Consider the following 27906-nt stretch of genomic DNA (forward strand, 5'->3'; position numbering starts at 1 on the left):
CAGTCATTGTTAACATTTGATCTTTATTAATTGATAGTGTTTATTAATTCTCTAGTGCCAAGAATTACCTGTTACAATCTGGCTGCTGTCGACTGAAACAAAAGAAATATAATCTCTCTACACTTGATCCTAGCTCATCAAGCTTTTCTCAGGACATCATTACTCAACTCATTTCACAAACTCATTCTCTACCCAGGGCGTTTTCAGGGACATCTAGAGCGAGAGAATATACCCATTTAGCAACACTAACAACGCTTCCAGTGCTTACCTTTCCGCAACGCTCATTGTAATTGTAAGAATACAATCACCTGCCATAGGAAACGATTTGCTTCAGCCCTTTATTTAATTATTAATTATCAACTTCGTTATCCTTTCTCGTGCTACGTGGTATCCAAGGTGCACTTGAAGTGGGATTGATCGAGGAAGCAAAAGCACATTGAATTAACGACACACTCTCACCCGCTCTTTATCCTACTTTCGATGATAAACGATGTACAACGCGGGCTTAAAATGGTCTCCCACTTAATTACAATCCGACCGACAGCCGTAATGAATGATACTTTGACGAATTACACCAGCATCCGTTCGCTTTCTGGTTAAGTATGCGTGAGATGAGGTTGAGTTTGATGTGCTAGTTCAAAATACAGAGAGTAGCTTATAAAAGAACAGTCATTCAAAGTGATTACAATTTTGAATTGAAACTAAAGACTGTAAAAGAAATGAGTGCTTTTCCGAGCAGAAACTGTACAGAAACAAAGCGAACGTTTACATTTCCTCCTGCTAGTCAATAGATTTTGTTTTCTAAGTTGTTTATCCTGTCTCGTTTTTAAATACAATACCTTTGAAAGGCAAAACATTGTCTTATTGTTGCCTTTGCTAGCACATCTTGCCGCCTAAAACCCACGGTGCACTCTTGGCTTAACACTTTTTCCATTCATCAACGCTCATCATTTCTTCTGCTCAATTCCGCTCACTATTTTAGTCTCAACAGAAACAGTGCCATCAATAGAACAATAGCAACACGTTTGTGTATTTATGTAAGCTGTGAAGGGATAGTTTCTTGTGTTGGTTCTTCCCAAGCTCTGATGGATGAATGATATATGGTCCCATTTATACGTTTTACTCTTCACTACTGTAAGTGTTCAGATTCCATCAACAAAGGGCGTGCTTGGAAATTCACTGAACCAGCCATACGATACGATAAGACAAAAACGTTCCCCTAATTCATGTAACCGAGCAGCATGACGTGTAGTGCCGAACTTTTGCCTTCCATTCTCTGTTCCTGCTAGTAGTCGCTGGAGCGAAACTTTACATGATATGGCTTTGTTTTCGATTCGGAATTGGCTAGGGATCATGTACCAAGAGGAGGGGGTAGCAGCATATGGTGTGGAAGGTTTAAAACCATCGACAGCTTGAATGGAGATGGAAATCTTAATCCACAAAACTTACCTTTAGACAGCGTCACTTTCAATGGTTGGATTTTATACCCATGAGAGGTTTCCTCCGGCAAACAGCGAAGGTGTGGTGATTAAAACTGATGAACTTTTTCAACTTGTACGACCGCACACACACACACGAAATGTTCGGATAGTCAGTTGCTGCACAACGCTCAATAGTTTGCTGTCAAAAAGAGATGGAAAGAAGAAAATGTTATCCAACAAACGTAAAGCAACGTTTTGCGCTAAGCTTTCGACACATTCACTTCGCTAATAAAATGAAGCAAATACGCACTCGAGGAAATCTTTCCACGTACCGTTACGTCTTAACCCAAAAGCCAAAGTTTAAGCCACAAAAAGGCTCCCCGCTGTACGAAATGTACAACAAATTTGGCAAAACACCACACCAAGCCTGGGTTGGACTGGTGAAATTTTAACCGAAAAATAAACTCACCAAACAAACTTTCCCCCATATTCCCGGTATCTCAAACTTGTACCCGAAACTTGAATAAGCCAAAGCGTGTGCGTTGCTCGTCAGTTCCGGTGTGGTTAAAACCGTACCTTTTAACCTACAAAACAACGAGCCCCGCTCAGCCACTCAGAAACACACACATGCCTCACTCAAGCACTCCGATATATGCTCAAAAGTCTTGGAAGTTGGCTCGCAAGGTGAAATTAAATGTGGCTTATGATTTGCATCTCTACAAACTTCTTTCTGTCCCTCGCAACCCCGAGAACGAACGCTACAGTGCAGGGTCGATAATGAGCGAAGCCCGATATGCTTTCTCGGAATGCACAAATATGCACGTTTGTGCTGATAAGGAGGGAAATTGCTATACCGTTCATATGTGCAGCGTGCAGTACGCATGCAGATTCGTGGTAGTAGTGCTTCGGGCAAGTAAGTTGAGCATGTGGTTTGCTGCTGCAAAGTTTAATTTACTAAAAGCAAACTCACCAGCTGAAGGCTGCAGAAAGATATTACATTCTGCTGGCGTTCTGCAAACAATCGTGCGCACTATCGGGGCACTTCAAAGGGAGGCGAATAATCGAGTAAGAATCTACAAACGGGAGAACCAACTTTACCCTTGGTTGTGTGAGATATACGTTGCTGGAAGGCTTTGGATTTGTGTGGAATAGTTATACAAAAAATCCATTTTAGCTAGGTTTACTGAAGGCTTTGAGGCATCATTTCCTGAACTAAATTAATTGTAGAAGATCGTAAGCCATTTCAATTAAACGGGTAAATGTAACAACCTATTAGAAAAGATGTTTTTTTTTTTATTCAGTAGCAAAGGCTTCGGCCAATCATTCATTGAGTAATATATTCATGTCATTTAAAAAATCACAATTCTCCCACTATCGCCGGGTTCGGTATAAATGCATTTCTAGTCTTCGTATGTCGGTGGAGACGCCTGGTACTTGTGGTGTTTTGTTGCCTTTGGCATAAGAAAATCAATATCTTCTAAAAATGAACGAACCATCAAACAAGTTATTTTTATCACTTTTTCACCAAACAGAGAAAAAACTCTCTCCAATGCGTCAATCAGGCCAAGTAGGTCAAGTTTAATAACGTGGCCATGACCTTATTATTCCTGTTTTGTCTCGCTTCCTTGTTTAAACTGTCTTCACACGAAGAAGTATTAAAAAGGTTTTCTCTGTCTTTCAAGTGTTCTTTACTATCTTCTTCAGGATATTTCCATGCTCATTAGCCCGATAGCTCTACATTACTGACTTCATTGAATCGAATTTTACAAAGCTTTTTACGTTACATTTACAATCCGGTCGTAATCAATAATAATTAAATCGTTCAATCAAAAGACAAAACATTTTTTTTGTAAATAATCATAAGCTTTTTAGCTGAAATGATGGACATTTCAATTCTAATTGTCTGCTCTATTTGAATAACATAATTTATAGCTATTTGATATATTATTAGCAGTATATTTTACATTGCCACTACGAGTTTTCTATCCAACATTATCGTTATAAAACAATATAAAATAAAACAAATGCATTATGGAAGTAAATCTAATCATTCAAAACTAATACAATAAAATTTCCACTTATATTAAAAAAAACACCTTCCCCATCTAGAACAGCGACAATATTTTCAGCGCAGCATTTCCTCATGAATAGCAAGCGCCGAACAATAATAATGAACCCGCCGCGTACCGGCGACTTTCACTAATTACACGCCCCCCCTTAGAACTAGTACGGTCGCTTTGGCGCATAATAAAAGCGAGAGCGTACAGTTAAAACAATGCTAAACTAAATATCATTTTCCGCAATTACCGGCTTCGTGGCCGTGGCAAAGGCTGTGGGGAAGGAAGATAGTCCCCGCAGCAGGGCGGGTAGGTGCACACGCTCATTATAAAGCAATTCAACCGCGATCTAGAGTATGGGCGGGCACGAGAGTTCTCGCGTACGGTTAGGGATCCTGTCCTTTGGCTTTACAGTCTGTTAAAAAAAAATAAACAGCACACACACAGTGAAAAGGGACATTTCGATCCTGTCCCCATCTAATGACCCATTAACGCGAACCGGAAGTTGTCGTTAATTGCACCGGTTGGTACCGGAGTTGACCGTACGTACACGGCTGGTGTTATCCGTTCGTCCCCGTCTGTCGGAAACAATCGAGCTGCTAGACATTATGTACCAGGCTATGGTTGATTGTTTTTCTACACTGCACGCAGCCGGAGGTACGAGCTTGCAAACAAAAACAGCAACCAGGTTGTAACACACTGCCTGGTACCTTCCGCGGACATGCTCGTTTTGGGCTGGACAGTTGCAATTTTACGACCACGAAGCATAGTATGGAGCGTTGCATGTCAACCTCATTTGAATGAAGCTTCCGCTCAGCTTGATTATAGTCGTGGGCCACGTTCACCCTGTTCAACGAAAATGGTGTTTCTTCCGTTGTATTAAATTGCAGCGATATGCATGCATTGTTTGCCTTACCGTACAGTATGCAATTAAAATCTTACCTCTTAACACTGTTATTTTATAATTAATTTTACATTAAAACGAATGCACACAGCGGATGAAAATCCCAGAAAAAATTAGAAGAATTATATTGTTGCTACCATTGAAAAAAAAACAGCGGCAGATTCGGAATGAAAACGAATGTATTTTATAAAATCCATTTTCCCTCCATGCGCCAAACTTAACACATGACCGCATTTTCATTTCAACCATCATTACCCGGAAACGAAAAAAAAATGAAAGTTTTCGTTACTCGAATCTTCTCGTCTGTCTGTTTTTATTTCACTATCTCATACTTTGCCAAACTTAATTTATTTTACCTTCATCAAAAAATGGAACAGTCCAGCATTGATTTTGGCTCCCATTTACGACCATTCATTCGTAATGATTCATTTTATAGGTTTGATGATCGGTCAAGCTTGACAATTAAGACAAAAAAATGTACCATTTAATTGAAACAAGCCTCAATAAAAGCCGCCCAAATTTATTTCCCACGAACGGCGCAAAAGCAAACAAAAAACGGCGATTTATTTTTAACAACAAAAAGTACTCTTTGTACCGAGCAGGTGATTAATTTTTAGCGCATAGCACGAAATGGAAGCGAAACGTTCGTGGCATGTTGGTTTTGTTGTTGTTTGGGCAAGCTTTCACGCCAATTACAATTGATGGATGGAAGGAAATGCGCTTTCAATCAGTGAAGAGCCATTTTCAGCGAATCAGACACTCCGATCGAACATCGTTCGACAAGCCATTTCATTCTCAGCAAAGGATTAATTTTGTAAATGCATGTCTGTGTTATTTTATAAAGAATGTAAATTAAATTTTAAAATTAATTTCAAGATTCAATCTACCCACAAACGCAGACATACTTTTCCAAGCAAAATCATGCAGCAATTTCAACCATAAAACAGTAATTGAATAAGCGGTGCACCATAAAATCGGACACACGCTTTTATCGTCACGCCTGATAAGTTTGGCATAAAAGTTGTAAAACAAGAGCAGAGAAAAGCAACAAAAAACGCCACAACCAACCTGAGTTCGGACTGCTATCGGCAGGATGCGCACTGTTTTTATGTTCCTTCAATCAGCGATTCAATCCATCAAAATGCGTTATTACAGTGTATTGGGTTAAAGGGGGGGGGGGTGGAGGGAGGAGGGTTTGTTTCCTTTCACACACATACACATTCACACAGACAGCCAGGCTGCTCGAAAAACGCAACAAGTTTTCATCGCAATTTCATTTTTGATCATGTTTCGTAGGGGAAAGCGGGGTAAAGTTGGGCATGATTAGCTGTTTACTAAATATTCCTTTCAATATGCCACAAAATACAAATTATTCTTACATTATTACATGCCTCCACCATTTATCTATGGATGAAAACTGCCACAAAGCCTGAAAATAACTTGAGCACATGAAAAAAGATTAAAATAATAGTTGATGCTTTACGAAATGAAATTTTGACGACATAAACAAATAAATATACAAACTGCGCTTAGGCAATGGTCTATGCTTTTGCGCACGCTTCGTAAACTGTATTCTCGATAGGCCGAGGTATTTGTTTTGCTGTTCAGGAAAGCCCTGAAAATTCTTCCAAAAATAAGGTATCAAAATTAAAACACTTTTTACATGTTTCAATCAACAAAATCGAATCTTTTGAAGCTGTGCCTGTTACCATTATTGGCAGGACAAATACAACACCATAGCCTCACCAAGCGCCATATGTCAAAAGCATAGGCCCATTTTGCCCCACGGGAAGTATTTTTGTATTTTTTGTTATTTTTGTACAAATACCTTGTACCTTGCTTTCTTCAGACAAATTGTATAGAAATATCATATCTTTAACAATATACCATGTAAAACTCCCACGGATCCCTATGCCACTGGTTTAAGTTTATTTTAAAAGTGGTAAAATGGTACTTTATCTAGTTTTGATTTTTTTCTTGGTTATTTGTTATTAAAGGTTCATAAAACATACAAGGTGTTCGAAGAACTCTCCAGTGAATATATTTTGAGCATTGGAATGTATCTTTGTAGTGAGATAATGCTCAAACAAAAAGGTGCCCATTTTGCCCCACATGCTCATTTTGCCTCGCTTTCCCCTACATATCACAGTAGGCAGCGCAGCGGAATTGAAATTGTTCTCGCTCTCTAGTCCTCAGTCTCTCTTTCAGAATAGAAATTAATATTGCACACAACGAATGGAGTGAACAGAAAAAGAGCTTTTTGGAGCTTTTTTTTTGGTCGAATACAAAAGCGGGCAGTTTTGAATAAATATTTCACCTGGTGCAAAGAAAAGAAGATTTCACACTTTAAAATTACAAATCATTTTTATCGATGATAAATATAATATTTTATGGTTGATACGTTGTGTGTGTGGACAAAACCAACGTAAAATGCAAAGGAATAGTTCTCTTGAAAATTATATATGACATTATAAATCCATTCTATGCTTCTCTCGTATAAAAAAAAAAGAAATTCGAGTCCAAATGCATTTGTTCCACAAGCCGTCATTACAAAACCGCTCACCGAATGGGACAAACCCCGTACCACAAAACCGGTACCAACACCTACGTAATTGGACTTTCATTTTCCATTTTTAAACCGATAAATAAAAACACAGCCCGGAAAACCACACACGCCAATAAACCATTTGTAATGGAGTTGGCAAACGGGCAAGCGAAGGAAAAACAAACACCATTTCGTAATGGAAAAGCCACCGCCAACCAATCGAACGGTCAAAGAACTGCTCTGCCTGTTCCCTGAGCGTACCCACACTCTACACTCTGGGACAAAATGATGGGACAGTACGAACGGCAGGACAATAAAGTGTTCCGAACCATCATCATCATCGTCGTCGTCGTTTATGGCATTGGAGTAGAGCGCACTGCACCGCACTTACAATGGGATAAATTTCCGTTGCTAATAAACTGCACTTTTGCACGCCATCGGACTGTCGTCTGTCGAGCGACTGGTTTGCCGTAACGAACGGAGACAGTTTTTAGATGTGTTGTGTTTAAAAAAATGTTAAAAGTTAATTTTAATGAGCTTTTAGAAGGTAATAAACTTTAATTGTTACTTTTATTTGAAACTGTATTGGAAATGTAAGGAGCAATATGAAGCCATTCGTACAAACCCAATGGCCAAAAGAAGCAAACGAGCAAAACAAATATGACAAAAAATCTCGTCAGTATAATATATTTGCACTTATTCTACTATTTTTGGGGGGCACATTATATTTATGATTTAGTCATTTACAGAGCACAATCAAAAAAGGACTAAAAAACGGACCAAAAGACGATCTCCTTGCTACGTAGTATCCTTCCATCAACAGCAGCTTGTCTCCGTGTGCAGAAACCCTTTACTTGTTTCCTTTTGTGATTTTATACAGTTGATTTTAAGTTATTTTAGATTGTATGTAAAAGCTACTCATTAGTATGCTGCTTGTCTAATTTTATTTGTTTGTATTTTTTTAAAGCTAATAAAAGTAGTATAATAGTGTTATTGATTAATTAGTTTATTGTTTGTATATCCTTTTCTTTCATTTCTTTTAACTTATTTTTTATATTTAACATGTTTTGTTTTTTGCAATTTCTTTTTACTAAAACCACCTACCATTATTACAACATAGTTTATATTTTAACTCCCATTTTTTCTGTTTTGTTCTTCTAATTACCTTTACGTTTTAGTTTGGTTTGTTCTGTTACCTCTTGACCTATTCCTGTTTTTGTTTTTTAAATAAAAAACACTGACAGCTACTAACGGAACGTTGTTTTTATCTTCTCTTCCCATTTTCCACTTTCTTATCCCACAAAATGGTTATCGCGCCATTTTTGGGTAACGAAATGGGAAAACACACACACACACACACTCTTACACACCCTCAAACACAAAACAACAGGCGCCTGGCGGACGAAGATGACGAACTATCCGAGGTGCAGCCGGACGCGGTACCGCCCGAGGTGCGCGAATGGTTGGCATCCACCTTCACCCGGCAGCTGGCGACGACGCGAAAGAAGTCGGACGAGAAGCCCAAGTTCCGCTCGGTGGCGCACGCCATCCGGGCCGGCATCTTCGTCGATCGGATCTATCGGCGCGTCTCCAGTACCGCGCTGATGCAATTTCCGCCCGAAGTCGTACGCGTGCTAAAGGTGAGTAGGGGATGTAGCAATGCAAGGGGGTTGCGCCGCTTTTCTTACTTCTTCTGAGCAGTAAATGGCAATCTGCAAAACAGTTGGCAGCTGAAAACGGTTACATTTTCTCTTCGTTTGGTGTGTTTTGTTCGGCACAAATCACATTTGCACGGAAATGCACGGATCCTGCACCATTATCGAACAGCGGAGAGAAAAATCAATTACACACCGTGCAGACAATCACAGCCAGAGCGCCTTCATCTTGCCAAAAAAGAGGGAAGTGAGTTTGAGGAAAGGCGCGCAATCTTCACCAGGACACAATAGTGTACGCTTTCGTTTGTAAAGGCAAAACCCTTCCAACGTCCTTTCCGTCCGCGGTGGAAACCAGTTTCCATTGTGTTCGGGGGGCATTGTTCGATGCGATGCGCTGCATTAGTATCTTCTTTCACAGGAAATTGAAAACGATATTTTTTAACCTTCTTTCCTGCCACCCCTGTCCGCACACCGTTGGAGTTTGGTCCCATTTATCAGCCGTGATAAATGTTTACATTTGAATGCACTTCCTGCGGAGCACACCGTTTGGCAGGGGCGTTAACTGCAGACAGGAAGAGAGTCATCGTTGCATTTCGGACTTGTTTGTTTATCGTCTTTGTTAATAAAAAAAAGGGAAGAAATGCGCTGTTGCAACCACGCACACACATATTTGTTCCACGAAGATCGCGTAAATAGAGATATCGATCGATTCGAATAAGTTAACAGAAAATCCGACACACGTTTTTCATTTTCAGTTAGTAGTTTTTACTTCCCCAAAACACTGCACTTTTACATTGTTCACCAGCTTACAATCCAGCTTTCTGACTGCTGTTCCTCGAATCCCATTGCTGCACACGTCTCTCTGCTTATTGTGTGAAACAAATGTTTCGTTCAAATTTGAAATCGATTGTTTTCATCGATCCATTTTTCTCCTGCGTATTCCTATAATATTTTCCATTAAATGCATGTTTTTTTTTTGTTACTTTTGTATTGATACTGTTTTGCTTTCTTTGATTATGCCAAGAGTACAAAGTTTTATTCAAGAGTACCGAAAGTATGATAATTAAGCTTTTTGAACTATTATATTTACGTTTTAGCTTTTTTACTTCAATTTCTTCTGTTTCATATCTAAATGTTTTTAAAACACATACGATTTTTATCCTCCAAAGTGTAAGATTTTCCTTTCATTTCCACACAAAAAGCGATTGACGTTTCCGAAGATCATTTTGTATCCTGCTCCTTAGCATCTCTGTCTCTCTCTCTCTTTCTCTCTTACTCTTTTTCTGGAAATTCAAACTGCTGTATTGTATTTGTTCTTCCTCCAAGCAATTTTTATACAAAAATAATACGAAAATACTTCCCACATCTCATTCCATTCCACGAAATAAGCTTTCTCTCTCACACTCTCTTTCTCTGCCACGACCTCACCCCTCACACCAATTGTATACACTTCTATCGTATAATATATCTATCCTTCTTGCAAATGCCTCTTACTTTTACAAACGTACAATAATTCTTCTTACGCGTATATTCTGTTTGAGAGGGTGTTCATGTATATTTTTACAGCGTTTCATACAAAAGAAACCGGATAAGGATTAGAAGGAAAGGGCTGTTCATGAGATGGCATTAGATAAATTAATGTTTTCACTGTATGATGAATAATATCCTTCCCGCTACTGTACACATCGACCGTAAACGGGCATCCGATTTATGGGAATAAGGCGGAACAGTTCCGATTAAAAAAGGTTCTTCCACTGTGCTTTTTATGCTGTGTCCGTTCTCTTTGCACGATACACACAATAATGCAGGGGCTTCCAGGAGTTCTCATAGCTGTGGGACACTTTATTGGCTCTTACTTACGTGAAACGAACCTAATGTAATGGAGAATTGGACTCTATAGCACCCTTGTTGGGCAAATCCAATAGTAATTTCCAAGGAGCTTGTCCAAAAAGGGTGACTAGAGTACCGATTTCCATCATATTAGGTTCACTTCACATAAGAAACAGTCAAGTAAGTGTCCCACAACTATGAAAATCCCTGAGAAACTCTGTAAAACACTAACTGGCAATACACCACACACCGAAGCCTTAAAAATCAATACTCTCACAATCAATACCTATTGTTTTTCTGAAGGTTATTGTTTTGCTGGGTCGATCGATCAGCACACTTGGTCTCTTACTAGCTAAAGCAAACGGAAAAAATAAAACAGGTATCTGGTACGCTTTCCGTGTATAACATTCAACATATATATCGATATATGTGTACGATAGCGATGTTAGTTTATTCTTTTTACAAAACACAATACATCAGAATCCATCCGACCAGGCGGCAGAGGTAATCTGCTTCTTACTAGCTAAAGGTTACAAAACGGGCGGCGGAGAAAGATCAACAGTACAAAACATCCCTACTGAGAAGTGTGTTTGTTAGTGTGCGCCTGAGCTTAATACACGTGTGCTCACGATACAAATGCTTCTTCCCATTCCATAATCTACCCTAAAGTCACACGCACACATACACTTTATAAAAGCAAATGAAAAGGTTCCTGCGCTATAATTCCTTGTCCTTCTACGCAAAAATTTTCTCACAATCTCGGCTTTTGTTCCGTGTCCATGCTCGGTATTGCTGTAGCTAAAAAAAAAAAACAAAACCTGTGGCCAGTTTAAAACCCCACCACCAATAGCCGTTGTTGCAGCTACTAACACTACTACTACTACCACTACAGCCCAAGTAGCCCAGTGCCGCCCTGGCTCGGGGACATCATAGCGCAGTGGCAAAACCCCGATGAAACAAATGATGATTGATTTGACGTTGACGATGAGAAGCGAGGATCATCATCCCCGTCAGCGTGTGACGACGAAAGGCGAATGTCGATAGTTGCGGTGTCTCCTGTGCCGGTCTTTTTTCATTTATTTTTTGCTTTTTTACTCTCCTCTTCCCCCAGCCTTTATTTGCGCTCCTTCAGCCGCAACTTCAATCCCTTCCGCCTTACCACGAGTCACAGGTTCGAGGCGGAACGCTTCGTGGAGGCAGTGTTGTTCTCTGTTGTTGTTGTTGTTGTTGTTGTTGTTGTTGGCAGGAGTAGAAGAACGGAAAGAAGGGAAGAAAAGATGCAGCCCCATTTAGGAAAAAGAGAGACAGAGAGAGACAGAGAAACCCCCGGTGAAAGAAAAGAAAGCAAAAAAAAAAGAGCTCCATTTCTTTGACATGTCTTCAAAAGCGCACTTCAAAACCCCTTTCCCAACCCAGCGACCCCATGGCTTCTCGAAACGGCCCTCCTTCCTTCCCTTTGTCCCCGCTATCCGGCAGTCCAAAGCGAGCCATAAAGCGACTCAACCCAAGACTAACCTTTCGAGTCGAGCAACCGCTGTCGCTTCGCTTCCGACGCGCTACTGTACAGACTGTTGAAGCCCGGCGACGAGCTGCGGTCCCCGAACCCGGTACTGTTTTCCTGCTCCTCCAGAAACCGATCCATGTGGTCGGTCAGCCCCGGGTGCAGGTTGTACTTTTTCTTCTCGAGCCGCGCCTTACTCGCGAACAGATCGTGCCGTTCCGTTTTCTTCCACAGGTAGTAGAACTGTACCAGCTCGCCGACGGACCGGGTGCGTACCTGGGGTGGGAAAAGCGACAATCGCATTAGTCTCAAGGTCTCCGTTGCCAAACACTATCCCTCTCTGCACAGCCCAGTGCCGCCGCCTCACCTTCGTCTGCTGAATCATGTGAAAGTCTTTCCCGTGCACGCGCAGCCCATTCTCGAAGTTGCGGCACTCCTCCTCCGACCAGATGCTCATCTGCTGCTCTGGTACCGGTACCGCATTGTTGCTGATGCGCTTGCGGCGTAACGCTTCGTCCACGTTGTGTCCGCACTGCTGCAGCAGGTACAGCGACTGCTCGTCGTCCCGCAGATGGTTCCCGAGCGGTAGCGCGTACACGCTGTTCGGCTGCGCCTCGTTTGCAGCACCTGCAGCAGCCCTGCTGCCCTGCTGCCCGGCGGGCGCACCGGCACCACCGCCCGCTCCCAAACCACCACCACCCGGGGCCGTAGTCTTCACCAGATAGTCCTCGATCTGCTGCTCGTTCAGTATCGTCGGGTTCCAGAGCAGCTTGTCCTCGTTCTCGTACGGCAGCGCATCGTCGTACCGGCACAACCCTTCCGGTATGACGGCCTGAAAGTCGCTGCCCACCATGATCGTCTTCTTCACCTCCTCGTCCGGTATGTAGTCGCCGTCCTCCTCGTCCTCGCTCAGCGCCTGCGAATCATCTGCGAAGGGTGGAAGAAGAACCAAGAGTTTTACTACCCAAACCAAGCCCGGTTCGATCAAGCTTCAACCCATCACACTCACTGATCGGTTCGAAGAGTTGCCGCAGCTCGGACGGCTCTTCGCCCTCGTCCTCGTCGTCCTCCTCGTCGTCCTCGTAGTATTGGCCTCCGGTGGGTGTTTGCGACTGATCCTGCCGTTGGTTCTGCGACTCGTCCTCATTGTTGTAGCCGTCCCGGCTGCCAGCGCTTCGCTGTTTGCTGCTGCGCTGCTGTTGCCGCTGCGGTTGTGACGACTGTTGCTGCTCCTCCTGGTCCTCATTATCACCCTCATCATCCTCTTCCTCCTCGTCGTCGTCTTCGTCTTGCCGACTCGGTACCGGAGTTGGAGGACCTTTCACCAGCGCAGGCACTTCATCCGACGAAGATGTCGACAACTCCTGCTGCTGCTGCTGCTGTGGTGTCGGACTAGAATCTCCTTTTGTCGCGTCCGACTGTGGCTCATCTTTTTTGACATGCTCGGACGCACTGGTACTATCAACTGGAACTACCTGCTCTGTTTTCCGATCCTCTTCTACGTCTTTTGTAGAAGATGGTTCAGATTTCGTTTGTGACGATGGTTCTTCCTCCATCGATCTCCTATCCGCCTTGCAGGTATCAGACTTTTGTTCATTCTCCACTGTCGCGTCACTGGTTGGCGTTGGTACTGTGGCTGGGCTTTCTTTGCTCGCTGCCGTTGATGGAGGTTCTAGCTGTTCTTGTTGCTGTGCGTCACCAGTTCCGGGCTGTTGCTGTTCCTCCTCGGTAGGCATATTCGCAGTCCTTTACGCCGAAGGAAGGAAGAGAAGGGATGATATTGTGTAAATGAAATTGGCCACTAAGAGATATGTGTTTTGCAGATTTCATATTTTACACCAACACTACCACCATCACCAAACAGAAAATTTTCGTTATTTAATAAACTATCTTTCAATTTTCTTTTATACGCATGTTTCATATAAACTCTTCCTCTTGATCTTTCCACTTCACCAGACCCTCGACGACTGGTCGTTCGATGTGTTCGCGCTGGCGGAGGCCGGCAACTGCCAGCCGGTCAAGTATCTCGGGTACGATCTGCTGAACCGGTACGGCATGATACACAAGTTCAAGGTGCCGCCCGCCACGCTCGAAACCTTTCTGACGCGCATCGAGGAGGGCTACTGCCGGTTCCGCAACCCGTACCACAACAACCTGCACGCCGCCGACGTCGCACAAACCGTACACCACGTGCTCTGCCAGACCGGGCTGATGCACTGGCTGACCGATCTGGAGATCTTCGCCACGCTGCTGGCAGCGCTGATCCACGACTACGAGCACACGGGGACGACCAACAACTTCCACGTGATGTCCGGCTCGGACACGGCGATGCTGTACAACGATCGGGCCGTGCTCGAGAACCACCACATCAGTGCGGCGTTCCGCGTGCTCAAGGAGGACGACTGCAACGTGCTGCAGAATCTGTCGCGGGACGAGTTCCGCGAGCTGCGCACGCTCATCATCGACATGGTGCTCGCGACCGACATGTCCTTCCACTTTCAGCAGCTGAAGAACATGCGCAACCTGCTGACGCTGGCCGAACCGCAGGTGGACAAATCGAAAGCCCTGTCGCTGGTGCTGCACTGTTGTGATATTTCGCACCCGGCCAAGCGGTGGGACATCCACCACAAGTGGACGATGCTGCTGCTGGAGGAGTTCTTCCGCCAGGGCGACCTGGAGCGGGAGCTCGGCCTCCCGTTCAGCCCGCTGTGCGACCGGAACAACACGCTCGTGGCCGAATCGCAGATCGGCTTTATCGAATTTATCGTCGAGCCGAGCATGACCGTCTGTGCGGACATGCTCGAGATTGTGCTGGCACCGATCGCACCGATCGCTTGCAATGCATCATCGTCGAGCGGTGGGGCAGCAGCAGCAGCAGCAGCCTCAGCATCCTCGGCAGCTAGTGCCGGTGCTGGGGGAAATAGTGCGACCAACAACACGTCTAGTAGTAATAGTAGCAACAGCAACAACAACAATAATAATAATAACAACAATAATAATCTTAATAGTAATACCAACGTCAACAATAACAGTAGCATTAAAAGTACTACCAATACTCTTAGCGTACCGAGCAACAATACGAACAACAATGAAGCAATAAGTAGTGGAACGGAGGGCGGCGGCACCCCGTCCTCCGCCCCGAGCAGTGCCGGTGGCAGCGCCACGGCCAAGAACGGCAGTGCGGATCCGAGCGAGAAGCCGAACCGCTTCAAGATACGCAAACCCTGGACGACCTGTTTGGCGGAGAACAAGAAAATTTGGAAGGAACAAGCCGTCCGTGGTAAGATTCTTGAATTGATCACATTCGTTTCTAATTGGAAAACTAATTGTAAATATCTTTCCCACGTGTTCCCAGATGCGGAAGCAAGAGCAGCAGCTGCTGCAGCAGAGGCCGCTGCAGCTGCGGCGGCAGCGGCGGCCGAGGCAAACGAGCAAGCGCCGGCAGAGGAGGAGGAGGCAAAAGCGGATGCTGCAGAGGACACAAACTAAGTTGGACACTAGGACGCATTATTGGTGTGCCAGGTAATGGCGGCACATTTTGGGTTAATGTGATGATGAAGAAGAAGAAGAAGAAGGAGAAAAAAATGATAGTGATGAAGAAGAGCAGTGTAAGAAGGAATAGTTTAAGCGAAAACTATCAACACTAATCCACAAAAACCACAGAGGAATTAGATGGAAACCAATGCAAAAGGTGGGAGGAAAAGTCAAAAGAGTAAATAGAAAAAGGGTAGAAAATGAAAAAAGAAAAGCAAAAATACAAGTACACACAGATGATAGTAAAATTAAATAAATAAAATAAAATAAACTTTATTAAGCATGTAAAAACTGGAAACTGGCGCGTTCTATCTAGGTGAGAAAATGGAAAATGGAAAGGCGTAGCAGGAACATGGGGCAAGTGGATAGTCTATTTATTGGTACGAAATAAAGCGCAAAAACCATCGCAAACCGTAATTGTGTTAGTTGTACACCTCGTAGCAAAAAACACCTCTGAAACACCCCACAGTTTAAGCCCGACGACGATCGAAGCCAATCAATGCAACTGTGTGTCTGACTGTGTGTGTGTACGCAAAAGGAGTTGAGATGCATGAACAGTATAAAAACTGGAGCATTCAAATAGAACTCGCATAACGCAAAATAAAAGGAAAGGATTTAATAAGTACCACAAAAGCGACAAAGCGAGAAAGAGAAAAAGAGGTAGAGAGAGAGAGAGAGATAAAGGCAAACAATCAGCAATCAGAAATAGAACGAAAACATATTTACAACCACAAATTAAAAAAAGCTCTATTTCTACATGCATAATGCTATCAAACGCTACCGCATAACACTCACACACACAAACCTACATTAATACACGCGCACACACAAGTACACCTAATTATAATTAGTGAGATAGAAGGCGAAAGATGGCACGACAGACAGCTCACAAAAACACATTCAACGCACCAGTGTCTGGAAGGCTATAAGGCTGGAGCAGAAGAAAACAAGTAGAGACAAGCCGGCACACATTGACGTGTTGTCATTGCAATAGAATCAGCAACTAAAATCACGCAAGAGTTCAATCCTGTCGTCCAAACTACCCCGCTAGTTGGGTGAAAAGCTGTAGCAAAACAAACACAAATAAAACATAAATACTATAACAATGCAATTTGATAGATTACCGTTTACTTCACTAGAAAGCTGACCTGACAAAGCTTCTGTGTGTCTGTTTGTGTGTGTGTGTGTGACGAAATGTAATAAACCAGAGAAACATTCTTCTATTGCACACTTTGAATCTCTTGTTTAGTGTTTTGCGAGTGTTTATGTTTGTTTTTAGTGTTCTGTTTTTTCAAATAAAAACTGATTCTGGACAATCAGCCTGAACAAATGGAGTCAGTGTTAGGTGCCTCGATTACCTTCTTACAATTATTTTATGTTCAAAACAGGACCTAATACCCACAACCTTAAAGGCATACATAGATCAACTTGACCCTTTAATTACAAACCTTCTTGTTTTGGGCAGTTAATTTCACATCTTATTAAATTAATGCACCCATTTCTCCCTTTCTTTCCGGGTACTCAAAACCGACCCGAGCCAGGCGCTATTCTTTGCCACACCCAAATAATAAGCTTCCGACAACACTCGCTCTTTAAATTACCACCACTCCCACAAATTAACACTCAAATTACCATCCAAATGGTGTGCCATTTTCATTGCCTTCCAGCGAAGTAAACACAGTGCAAATTGTGTCATTAAATTGGTTCAAATATCAAACGCGACTCAATGGACACGCAAAATGTGGCCAACCAACCACCCAGATGGAAGTTATTAATTATTGCTTTCGCCTTACACTTTACTTTACGCCCCAGCCTTTAATAGCAGCCCAGGGGTGTGCGCAACATGTTTTAATTATGGGCGCCTTTAACAGACGAAAAAAGATAATTTGGATACATTTATTTCCCTCATTGGTGGAAGAATAAAAACATTTCCATATGCCGGCCCTCTGTTGTACATTTGGTTTACTCCACACTCAGACAAAGCCCTCAGATAGCCCCCAAACAAAAACACTCAAAATATATATTGTAACAACAGCAATAGAATAAATCCAAATTTTCTACCCCATTTACTAACAACTATTTACCGAAAATTTTGCTATTATTTTGGTAGATTTTTTAAAAACAACATTTGTTTGATACAACCGTATATTCTACCACCAAGCGTGCTAGAGAACGAGGGCGAAGAAAACAATTCATTAAATCGAATCATTTCGACCGTATACCGTATTTCCAAACTAAACAGAACACACCCTGCCTGCCTACCGTTACAATAAAGGTATATATTTTTACAATGAAAAGTAAAAACAAATCACCCACTACTGACAGTAAAAATATCCTTCGGGACGTTTTGTATAGCCCACAGACTTAGGGTTGCGTAGTAGAATGTAGTTGTAAAACAACTAGGCTTGTAACAAACAAAAAAAGAAGCGTACTGCAACAGCAATACAATAAAACTAACTGCAAACGAATCGAGACACATTGAATTGAGCCGAAATGGGAAGCGTGCAAGAGAGAAGCATTGAGCTTTTCCCTTAGAAAAATGAAGCTAAAATGGAGTTAAAAAGAGGAAAAAATATTCACTTTACGAACGGCCTTCTAATCTAGTGGAACTCTGTATTTAAAAGCAAATCACTACTATCACACTGCAGCTTCCAACACACAGCAAGGTGGTAAATAGTCACCAAGGAAGTAAGGAATTGCCAGTGTACGGCTCCAGACCCAAAATAAGGGAAGGAGAGAAGCTCCTGTGTGTGCAACCTCCCTCTATCACTCTCTCTTTAGGCATAAAAAGGATTATACTAGAATGAACTTTAACTCTGTTATTCTTTGCGAAAAGAAATTTATCCATTTTTACGATCTTCTTAACAACTCTAATCCCAAAAATTAACAAAATCTTCAACAAAACGACATAATTGTTAACAAAAATCACAAAACAAACAATTGTTATATTAACTTATTGTTATACTAGATAGCGCAGCATCTCCTCTCACACTACTCTTCGAGAGCACTGTTTATATATTGTTTCATTTGTTCCTCTTGTCCTCTGATATCTTTATAGAGTAAAGAATAAAAACAAAAGATAAGTGGAAATATATATATATAAATGAAAACGTTGAAGGAGCAAGTATATACTATATATAAAACAAAAGAAGGCACAAAACAACAATGAGATAGTGATAGAAGAAGAAGAAGAAGAAGAAGAAGAAGAAGAAGAAGAAGAAGAAGAAGAAGAAGAAGAAGAAGAAGAATAAGAAGGACGAAATGAAAGAAAGAGATACACAAATAAAAACAACAAACAAACAAAATAGAAAACAAGCAAAATAGAAGTAAAAAAAAACAAGCAAAAATTGTAATAATAGCTTCGCATAAAACAAAACAAAACAACAAAACTACAGTTCAGTGTGACTTTCCGCTCCTGCTGATACTAAGAAGTTAGAAAGGGGGGAAAATGTAGCGATCTAGTAGAAAATAGAACCTTCTCATACATAAGAGAACACGCACACACATACACACATATACACATAAGCAAAGAGTGTTTAGTATAGTACAATGTGCTATTTATATTCCCAAAACAAAACGCAAGAAAATGTTTGTAGATTAAAAACTGATGTTACAAAACCGATGTTATCATGTTACTGTTCTGTTCTGTTCTTCTAGGCAAAAAATGGCTTTCGTTTTGTGTATGAAGCGATGACCTAAAAAGGCCAAAAGCACACTCACACACATACCACTTTTACCTTCTTGGAAGCTGTCAAGGTTCGGCCGCAAGCAGCAGCAAAAAGGCCTAAAAGCGATTAGATTAGTCACTGACTGGTGACCTTTCTTCGCCTCGTGAAGCAACAATTGTTTTGACCTTCGCTTCTCAGTCTCGGTCCTACAAAATGGCACACATTTCGTCTGTGATAAAGAACACAAGCATGTCGCCCGCCTCTCTCGCAAGTCAACGAGACTTCAGCTTTTTTCACACCATTCAGTTTAATTGCCAAATCTGCTCACAATCCGTTCCGTGTTTGCCAAACATTGACGTTCACGACGTCTTATCATAATATGGCCGAAACACCGTTTGACCGGTTTCTTCAGAAACGTAAACAAACCAACATTTCGCGGTATGAAAACAAACCACGTGGAACCCCGCGAGTCCCTCTGGTTGTGATTCCATGGCCGAGCTAACATGTTTTTTGCTCCCCATTTATGTTAATTCCATTTGTTTTACATTAATTCTGTCTGGATTGACAGAGTCGCGCGCTTCAGCGATGATGTGAAACGCGCAAAACCCCCTTAGACCTTACTATCAATCGCTGCTCAACATATGCTCAACACAGACAACCACCGCCGAGCCAAAGCGAACCAGCAAATACATATTACCATTTGTAAATGTTGTGCTTCTAACAATCAACAAAAATCCCACTTGTTTGAAGATTACGCCCAGCCGCACACAAACGTGTACATTCCCATCTGCCCACCCGTCAGCTTCGGGGCAAAGTAAGGTCGGACGGGTATTTAAAGCCGTTTGGCACGGATGCACAACATTACAGTTGCGCTCCGTACGTCGATCAGTGAGGATCTGCTAATTCGCTGTCAAAACTTTCGCAAAATCCCCGCACACTTCAATTTCAACGATGAAGCTGCTGTTTCTGTTGAGCTTCCTGCTGTGCGCTATCCTGGCCGCTGCCGGCAAGTACTCGTGCCCGGCCTGCCCGGCCAACTATCTGCCGGTGTGCGGTACCGATGGCAAGACGTACGCGAACGAGTGCGCCCTGGAGTGTACCGTGGCGCCGGCCGTCAAGGTGGCCCGTAGCGGCGAGTGCTAGACAACTCAACGGTTCTCAGACACGGATACACGCTAGGCCAACGGATGCAGGACGGGGAGTTGTTGAGCAAGAGGGCCTGCGTTTGCCTCAAACGGAAAAGGAACGCCGAAAAGGAATACAACCCTTTGTCTCACTCTTTCTCTCAGTTATTATTTGCTTATGTTCACAATACAATACAATAAAGTTTAAAGTGCTGATGTAAACACAACCTTAAACAACAGCGTACGTGAGTAAGTGTGTGTGTGTGTGTGTGATTATTTTAAAGTGTTTGTTAACAAACTTTTTTGTTATTCCTTCACAACCTTGCGCGTTGGAGTGTTTAGGTTTATTTCTAAATTAAACCGCATCCTTATCTCTTTGGGAATTCAAACGGAAAGAAATTGGAAGTCGTATTCTGAGGGACCCGTATTAAACCAGCGATAACATTATCGGTACAGCGGTACAGGTCAAGTTCAGCATTAATTTTGTTTTTTTTTAAAGAAAACCAAAAACCAAGAAGAGAGAGAAGAAAGACAGACAAAATAAATGAAAACAAAAACACAATACAATACAAAATGGAGAAGAAGAAACAGTTGTTCTCCGACCTGGCTCTGTTTTTGTGTATTTGTGTATGTGTGTGTGTGTGTGTTTAATACAAGAAAACAGAAAATGTTTACTGTACAGTTGTAGCACTAATCCACTAATACCTTAACCTAATACTTATTAAGATATGCTAGAGCTTTTCCGTTTTTCAATGTCCTTCGTTCGATTATCACAGAAAGCACAGCCGAGAGGTGGAAATAAAAGAAGAAAAAATACCACAACAAACTAAAAACAAACATACAAAAACAACAGACATACACACACACACTAACTCAAGAAACATATAAAAACATAAATAATTCAAATAAAATTGTATGTAAAACTCATACAAATAAAAACCCAGCATAAAAAAAACCAAACAAAACAACATAAACACACAAATACACTAATTTTTTCTAACATGTCTGATTGAGGGACCAGCCTTTTAAGTTTCGCCATTGCTCATTACGCACCACAAAAAAAAACTGCAAATGAACCACACCCAAAAAAAACAAGAAAATCGAACTTTCTTCCTCAAGGTTAGCTGTACCCCGGGGGCGGGGGATTGGTATTTTCTATTTACCAAAAAGCCCCGCGCCTGAGGGACACAAACTGGCACACCACATCCAGTTTCATCTTTCGAAACTTTCGACCAAAAGTGTTGCCCTGTTTTTGTAACACAAAATTTACCACTAACGCACATTCCCTGTGCTAGAGCAACGTGAAACTACTCGTTTTAAGCTTCCCCTTTCAAGCTGCTACTACTACAGCAAAAGACTAATCTTTCCTCTTGTCAATTTTTCCTTCCTAAAGTACCTTTCAAAAATCACTCGACTTCTTCATAAGCCATACTAAGCGCGAGTAGGTTTTAAGGTAGACGACAGGGAGGAAAACACGTTTAAAAATATATCGAAACAAACAATAGTAATTTTTCTACATTTTTCTACCAAATGTAAACAAAACCACAACCTATTGCACATATACACAGTAGCGAAAGCATGTTGAATTCCACTTTTGTAATGCAATTTCAATAATGGGAGTAGTAGTTTGTGGCACAACTAAATTTGGAAATTTGGAAAACAAGGTGCATAATAACCTTACCATTTGGCACACAACAGTAGCGAATGAAAAGAGGACGACGCGATGATGCGTCTCTTTCCTGCGTGTGGCATACTACATTTGAAAGTGGCAATTTGGTACATTTTTCACGATAAACTTTAGCAAAAGCGCTCAGTGCAGCACGTAATTGGACAACTTTTTGATGGCCCGTGAGCAATGGTGACGTAGCTTAGCAGTAAGGTGCCGTTATCAGCTGAAATTGGGATCATAGCTTTATTACCATAGGATTAGGGTGGGGGCAGGCAAGGCAGCGTACAGCAAAGAAAGGGAGACAGGAATGTGAAAAGATTACGATCTTGGTGCGAAGATTGAGCGATGGAAAAAGGAAGTGGAGCTAGGCAGCAATGGGCTCTGATGATGCTGATGAATGAGAGATGGAAGAGATCTTCGACACATTGTAAATACGATGCATGCTCTTAATCTACCAACTCGCGCATAGTGAGGGAGTGCAAGTAAGAAGTGAAAACGAGGACGCTATAGTAGCAGTAAGAGAAGAATAAACTATATCTAACTAATTAAAAAGGACAAAGAAACACTCTTGCTGGGGATAAGTTTCCTGCAAAACAAACAAACAAACAAATATGCACAATGTGTAGAGATAGAAGAAAAACAAACGAACGTCACTAATGGCGTTTTATGTGTTAATGTGCGTCTGTGTAAGTGTGAAAGTTAATCGTTGTGTGGTACTTTTACTATCATCAACAACTTCTGACCCTTCCTAACCCTATAATTGTGTCCAAAAGAGTAAAACAAAAAACAAAATATATAGAAAGATTATGTAAATAAAAGAGCTAACGAAAAAGGTTATAATAGAAAAAAACTAATATAAAATGCACATAGAAACAGTTAAAACCACACCTACACAACTATAGAAGAGAGGAAGTTAAATAGTAAAGAAAACAAAACTCCAAACATTGGAACAAAAGAAAAACCCAAGAAACAAATCCTATAATGAAACACAAAAACATACTAAAACAAAACTACATAACGTGTATGTGTTGCAATCGGAAAGGTATAGAAGACAAGTGAAAAAATGATGAACAAAAAAAAGAAATGATAGCTATTAGATGATATAATCATGCCACCACCCGCTGGTAGGGAGTAATGCATTAGAACAGAAGAAAATAGAAAGAAATGCTTTCTAAACTACACACATATATGTAAACATACATAAATACACGATAGAAAATATAATAAAGAAACAAAATTACACAACAACAAACCACCTAACTAAACGAAACACACAAATGGAGAGAAACTAATGAAAACAATGAAAGGCAGCAACAAACATATGCAGGAGAATGAGCGTGTGTGAAATATTTATGCTCCAAGCTAAAGTAAGTAATGAAGTACACCGAGCGAACCAAAGGAAGTCCGAGGTCTAAGACCCGACAAGCGAAACAGAAGGGGATGGGACAGCGGAGTTTGGATATAAAAGGAAAGAGAGCTTCACATTTGTATGCAAACTATAATGCAAGGTAGTGCAAGAGCGATAAGTTATGATAAGGGAAAAGGTAAGGACTTCTTATAGAGGAAACAAGATATAACAATAGCACCGAGAAAGGACTTAGATTTGTACCACTGAGACTCGTAGACAACACCATTAGGAATTGAATGTGTTTTCCATCTATCAGCGCTTTCCTTTCTTCACTAGGCTCTCCTACGACGGTCCTCCTCTATCGTACGCCTTCTTGAGACCAATTCTATTGAAGAATGAAGGAAATTCTCCATTATCCAGTGTAATAGAAAACAAAAACGATGATATCTAATATCGAGCATTTGAGTTGAGAGCAGCGAGCGAAAGATTGATTAATAATACCTTCCAAACACGACAAAAATCCTATCCTAACGGAAGGATCCAAGTTTAGAAAATCAAAGAGAAAGAACTAGCAAGCTGCATAAACTTTCTATACGTTCAAATACAAAACAGCACATCCGCGAGTGCTGCGCACACACACACGCCCGCTTCTGATACTTTCCTGTGAGCGGATGGGATATGCATATATATATATATTCAGTCTAGCGACTCTCCCCTAAAACTCTGTACATATTTTGATTACTTTATAACTGACGAAATAAAACCATCTATTTAATTGGAACGTTGAACGCTTTTTTTAACGATGACATGGTAAAGCTGAAATGCATTCTTTAGTGAACAGAAATGATGAAATGATATTCAACTGACTGGTAGTAGGGCCGGTCTCGTGGTACAGTTGTCAACTCGTATGACTTAACAACATGCCCATCATGGGTTCAAACCCCAAATGGACCACCGTGCCCCCATACGTAGGACTGACTAGCCTGCTATGGGGGGGAAATCAATAAGTCCACTGAAAGCCGCCAACTCCCCAGTAGTGGTACAGAGGGCAAGCCTTAACCGACAGCGGTTGTTGTGCCAAAAAGAAGAGGAAGATGAAGCCTGTTAGTAGCGTCAACAATTCTTTTAAAATTGATCAAAAGAATGCTGAGCCACATCGCTCAGCTGAACGATCGAAATGTTGTACATCGCATTGTAAACGCTAGGTTCTTATTTGTCAATTAGTGATGGGTAAAATTGGCAAAAATCGGGTGTGGAGTCCTATTCGACTCCAATAATTGCGGAACCGACTCTGCAAGATAGGTCCGCCTTATCCGGAGTCATTCAGAATCGTCTGGAGCCGTCCAGAATCAAAGTCGATCGGATTCGTTCGGAGTGGGCCATTGAAACAAAGGCATGAATACGAAGTACACGCGGAAAATGAAAGACAAAAACACAACGAAATGAATGCCATGATTGCACCGGACAGCTCCAGTTGACCCCGAACGACTCCAGACAACTCCGAACGACTCCGGACGACACCCGACGACTCCAGACAACTCCGGACGACTCCACACTGCTCCGGACGATTCTGGACGACTCCAGACAGCTCCGAACGATTTCGGACGGCTCCGAATGACTCCGACCCAGACAACTATGACACCAGACGACTCCGACACCGGGCGGAATTATTGGTTCCCCTTGTTTTCAGAGTCGAAATCGTACTAACTATATTAGGAGTTGGATCGGAGTCGGCGCTTGCGAGAGCAGATCACTACAGTCTGTTCCCGAGTTACATGGTTCTCGACTTACGCGGATTTGGACGCGTTTTTTTCTGAATTTGGCGGATCAAATGTCAAATCAGTGCCATTTGCTTCAAGAATTGTCCAATGCAGTATAAATTGCACTTTTGCTGGTAAATTTAATCCACTTAAAAACCAAAAATATCATACTGTTCAGCACAAATCGTATCCAGTAAATGATAAATTGTATACAAATACTAAATTTAATTTAAAAAAACCGATTGATCATTTTATTTTTTTTTTCAAAAACCGCGAAATTCGACTTATGCTGAGAATAGAGTTACGCGGATTTCTCGGGACCGCACAAACCAGACAGACTGTAGTGTCAATCATGTCGTAAAAACGACGCTGGACAACACAGCGCCGTAAAGTAAAGAAAATCCGTGAATTAAAGTATAATACGGTTCGAAACTTTAAGATAAACATCATAAAAGAATTTTTGAGTTTCGAGTCTTATATCCTAATCATTCTCATAATTCGTACAACTGCCGTTGGCGATCCATTCCTCTCTTGTTTAGCCATATTACTAATGGGATTAGTTGTCTGCAATATATTGGTTTACTCCTACATAAAGCAAGGGGGTAACCATGTGGAAGAAGGGGTATGTTGCTGGGTCGCACCCTTGGGGAAACAAAGCTTAAAATAGCCGTAGATGTGATGGCTTGAATGCATCAAAATTATATCCTGTTCCAAATGCAGACATCACTTGTAGGCGAACGAGTCCTTCAATAGCTCAGGAACCTTTCACATTAAACGGAAACGGTTATCCTGCATGGTAAGCGTTTCAGTAAGAAAAGGTTAGTTCGATCATTTTAAAGAACTAAACGCAAAAGGCACCGCTTTTTATTCAAACGCTATAAACAAACATCTATAAGAACAGTACGCACAATCTGTTGCTGCAGTTCGTTATTGGAATAGTTTTCTCCAAGGGTCAAAATTCGCTCCAGTTATTTATGCAGCTCATTTATCGATTGTTATTCCATCGGAGATTCAGCACGTTAAACTTATGCTGTCGATTTCCTCCCCAAAAGAGAGTAGCTTAACCAAATGTTGGATTAAAATGAATTTGCTACCCTGGATTCAAGATCCTATCGGAAATTTCAACGGGTAAGTATTAGCAGAATATTCTGTGTGTGTCATTATTTTGATCCTAATTACCATATGGGTTAGTATCCCAGTGATTGCGTGCAACTAGTTTAGGATAGATTTATGATTGTATAAACAAAACTACGGGTTGTAAAAGACCGTACGGGGATGTTTTTCGATCGAAATTGTTCCCACATAGCGTGGATTGATTATCCAATTGGGTGGTAAGGCTAGGAAACCTGTCGTTAGCCAACAAGAAGCCTGTTTCCCGCCTTCAGTAGCTCATACGATAAGCGTGCTATTCTTGTGTACCTTTTGCACCAGAATGTCTAACCAACATATGTACTTGTGCTTGGCGAGTCAGCTTCGGTGCTTTCACTCGAGGACAACAAAAAGACCTTAGTCACCGAAAGAGCTGGTAATTCATTTGAATGTTACTCTGTGGTCAACAGATAACTTACTCAACATCTCCCACAAAGTATACTTATACTTGTCTTTATATTAACACTGAATTTATCAGTATGCAACAATGTGAGGATTTCTGGCCTTAACGCAATCTCCTAAAATCCAGAAATGTTTTGTGCTAAAACTAAGACTATGACAGCTTAGCACAAAAGCACCTGCTTCTAAGTTCCAATCGTGCAAGAGTGCAAACGATTACTTCAAGATCGCTGATAACTTGATAAGCTATTAACTAATTGTGCTGCGATGCTCCCCCAATATCGCTCATTGATCTTAAGACGGAGCAAAGAAATACGAAGTCCGTATCAAAGACTGGACTGAATTGCCAAAAAAAACTGTGTTGGGTTTGCAAATTAACCCTTAACAAATATCCTAATCGTTACTCAAACCAGGTCGTCCCTGTGCCTCTAGCCTATTCCCATCTAATTATTATATGCTTATGTGGTACCATTTACAGAAGAAGCTTGCACAATCCGATCCGAACAAAAACAATACATTTGCATGTCCGTATCGCCAACTATTCCCATCCTTCCGCAAGCGAAGCCAACTCTCCGCCAAGACAAAGGAGACACTTACCGCACCTGCAACGAGAGAACAAAGATGTTAGCAATATGTTGGCATGTGGTGCGCTATATGCAATGCACCCGTCCCATACTTACAATCTCTGCACCGGAAGCCGCCCGCTGCCACCGATCCAAATCCAAATGGTCCTCCTTTCGCTTGGACTGACCGGCCGGCTGGAACTGCCGCACACCCGCTTGAACCCGTCACCCACCGGTCGGCACTTCGCCACTCGGCAAACACACAACAAAAATCACGTACGCCCGCGCCCCCCTTGCACTCGGGAACGAAAACGGGAAGGGAGAGAGAGAGAACGAAGGAATGGGCGCAGTGGCAACGATACGATCTGTGCGCGGGATTTTACAACGACTTGAAGAAATAAGCAATCCAAACGACACAACAAACAACACCACAACACACGGGAAAATAAACAATCGGCAAAACTGGGCACGGCACTAAGGGGGGGATTTTTTTATGAGGAAAATTCCAAAAATACAATCCCGATATTGTAATTCGATCGTACTTCTCCGCCAGCAAAGAAATATAAACATCAGTGGCTTGGTACAACACGTTGACAGCTGTCAAAATGCTCCCCTGGCCTAGGTGGCAAATTGGACCAATGCGAAGCAATGAAAACAATCCGCAAAATTTGATGAATTATGCATAATTGGGGAAGGAAAAGCATTTTAAATTTTAAATTTAACATTTTTCAAATTATTTCACGCATTTACCGATGAGGCTATGTCATTTTCTTTTCATT

At 41.8% G+C, this 27906-nt stretch overlaps 3 protein-coding genes across 21 annotated transcripts in view; 2 read left to right on the forward strand and 1 right to left on the reverse strand.

Annotated features, from left to right (window-relative positions):
• The window catches only part of LOC121595846 (calcium/calmodulin-dependent 3',5'-cyclic nucleotide phosphodiesterase 1-like), a 269467-nt gene extending 253830 nt beyond the window's left edge, over positions 1–15637 (forward strand). For all 19 annotated transcript variants that reach the window (XM_041920138.1, XM_041920147.1, XM_041920139.1 and 16 more), the window contains 3 exons: positions 8318–8567; positions 13870–15193; positions 15269–15637. In XM_041920138.1, coding sequence (XP_041776072.1) covers positions 8318–8567; positions 13870–15193; positions 15269–15402 — 1708 coding nt within the window. In that variant the 3' untranslated portion in view covers positions 15403–15637. The remainder of the gene's footprint in view (positions 1–8317; positions 8568–13869; positions 15194–15268) is intronic.
• LOC121595851 (mesoderm induction early response protein 1-like) lies at positions 9324–27708 on the reverse strand. The gene is made up of 6 exons (XM_041920150.1): positions 27245–27708; positions 27162–27166; positions 12923–13659; positions 12281–12840; positions 11928–12189; positions 9324–11621 (listed from the first exon to the last, which is right to left on the reverse strand). The coding sequence occupies exons 3-6, from the start codon at positions 13647–13649 to the stop codon at positions 11578–11580; spliced, it is 1593 nt and encodes a 530-aa protein (XP_041776084.1). The 5' UTR covers positions 13650–13659; positions 27162–27166; positions 27245–27708; the 3' UTR covers positions 9324–11577.
• On the forward strand, positions 19928–20466 carry LOC121595853 (trypsin inhibitor ClTI-1-like). Its single transcript, XM_041920153.1, has one exon. It carries the CDS (start codon positions 20067–20069, stop codon positions 20256–20258), a length of 192 nt encoding a protein of 63 aa, XP_041776087.1. The 5' UTR covers positions 19928–20066; the 3' UTR covers positions 20259–20466.
• Positions 27709–27906: the final 198 nt, after the last annotated feature.

This window comes from Anopheles merus, chromosome 3R, assembly GCF_017562075.2.
Source record: "Anopheles merus strain MAF chromosome 3R, AmerM5.1, whole genome shotgun sequence".
NCBI classification, from domain to species: Eukaryota; Metazoa; Arthropoda; class Insecta; order Diptera; family Culicidae; genus Anopheles; species Anopheles merus.

Coding starts and splice junctions, on each gene's coding strand:
- LOC121595851 (XM_041920150.1), bottom strand. CDS start 13,649: ATGCCTACCGAGGAGGAACAGCAACAGCCCGGAACTGGTGACGCACAG. Junction 12,841..12,922: donor GCAACTCTTCGAACCGATCA/GTGAGTGTGATG, acceptor CACCCTTCGCAG/ATGATTCGCAGGCGCTGAGC. Junction 11,622..11,927: donor GCGGTTGCTCGACTCGAAAG/GTTAGTCTTGGG, acceptor CAACAACAACAG/AGAACAACACTGCCTCCACG.
- LOC121595853 (XM_041920153.1), top strand. CDS start 20,067: ATGAAGCTGCTGTTTCTGTTGAGCTTCCTGCTGTGCGCTATCCTGGCC.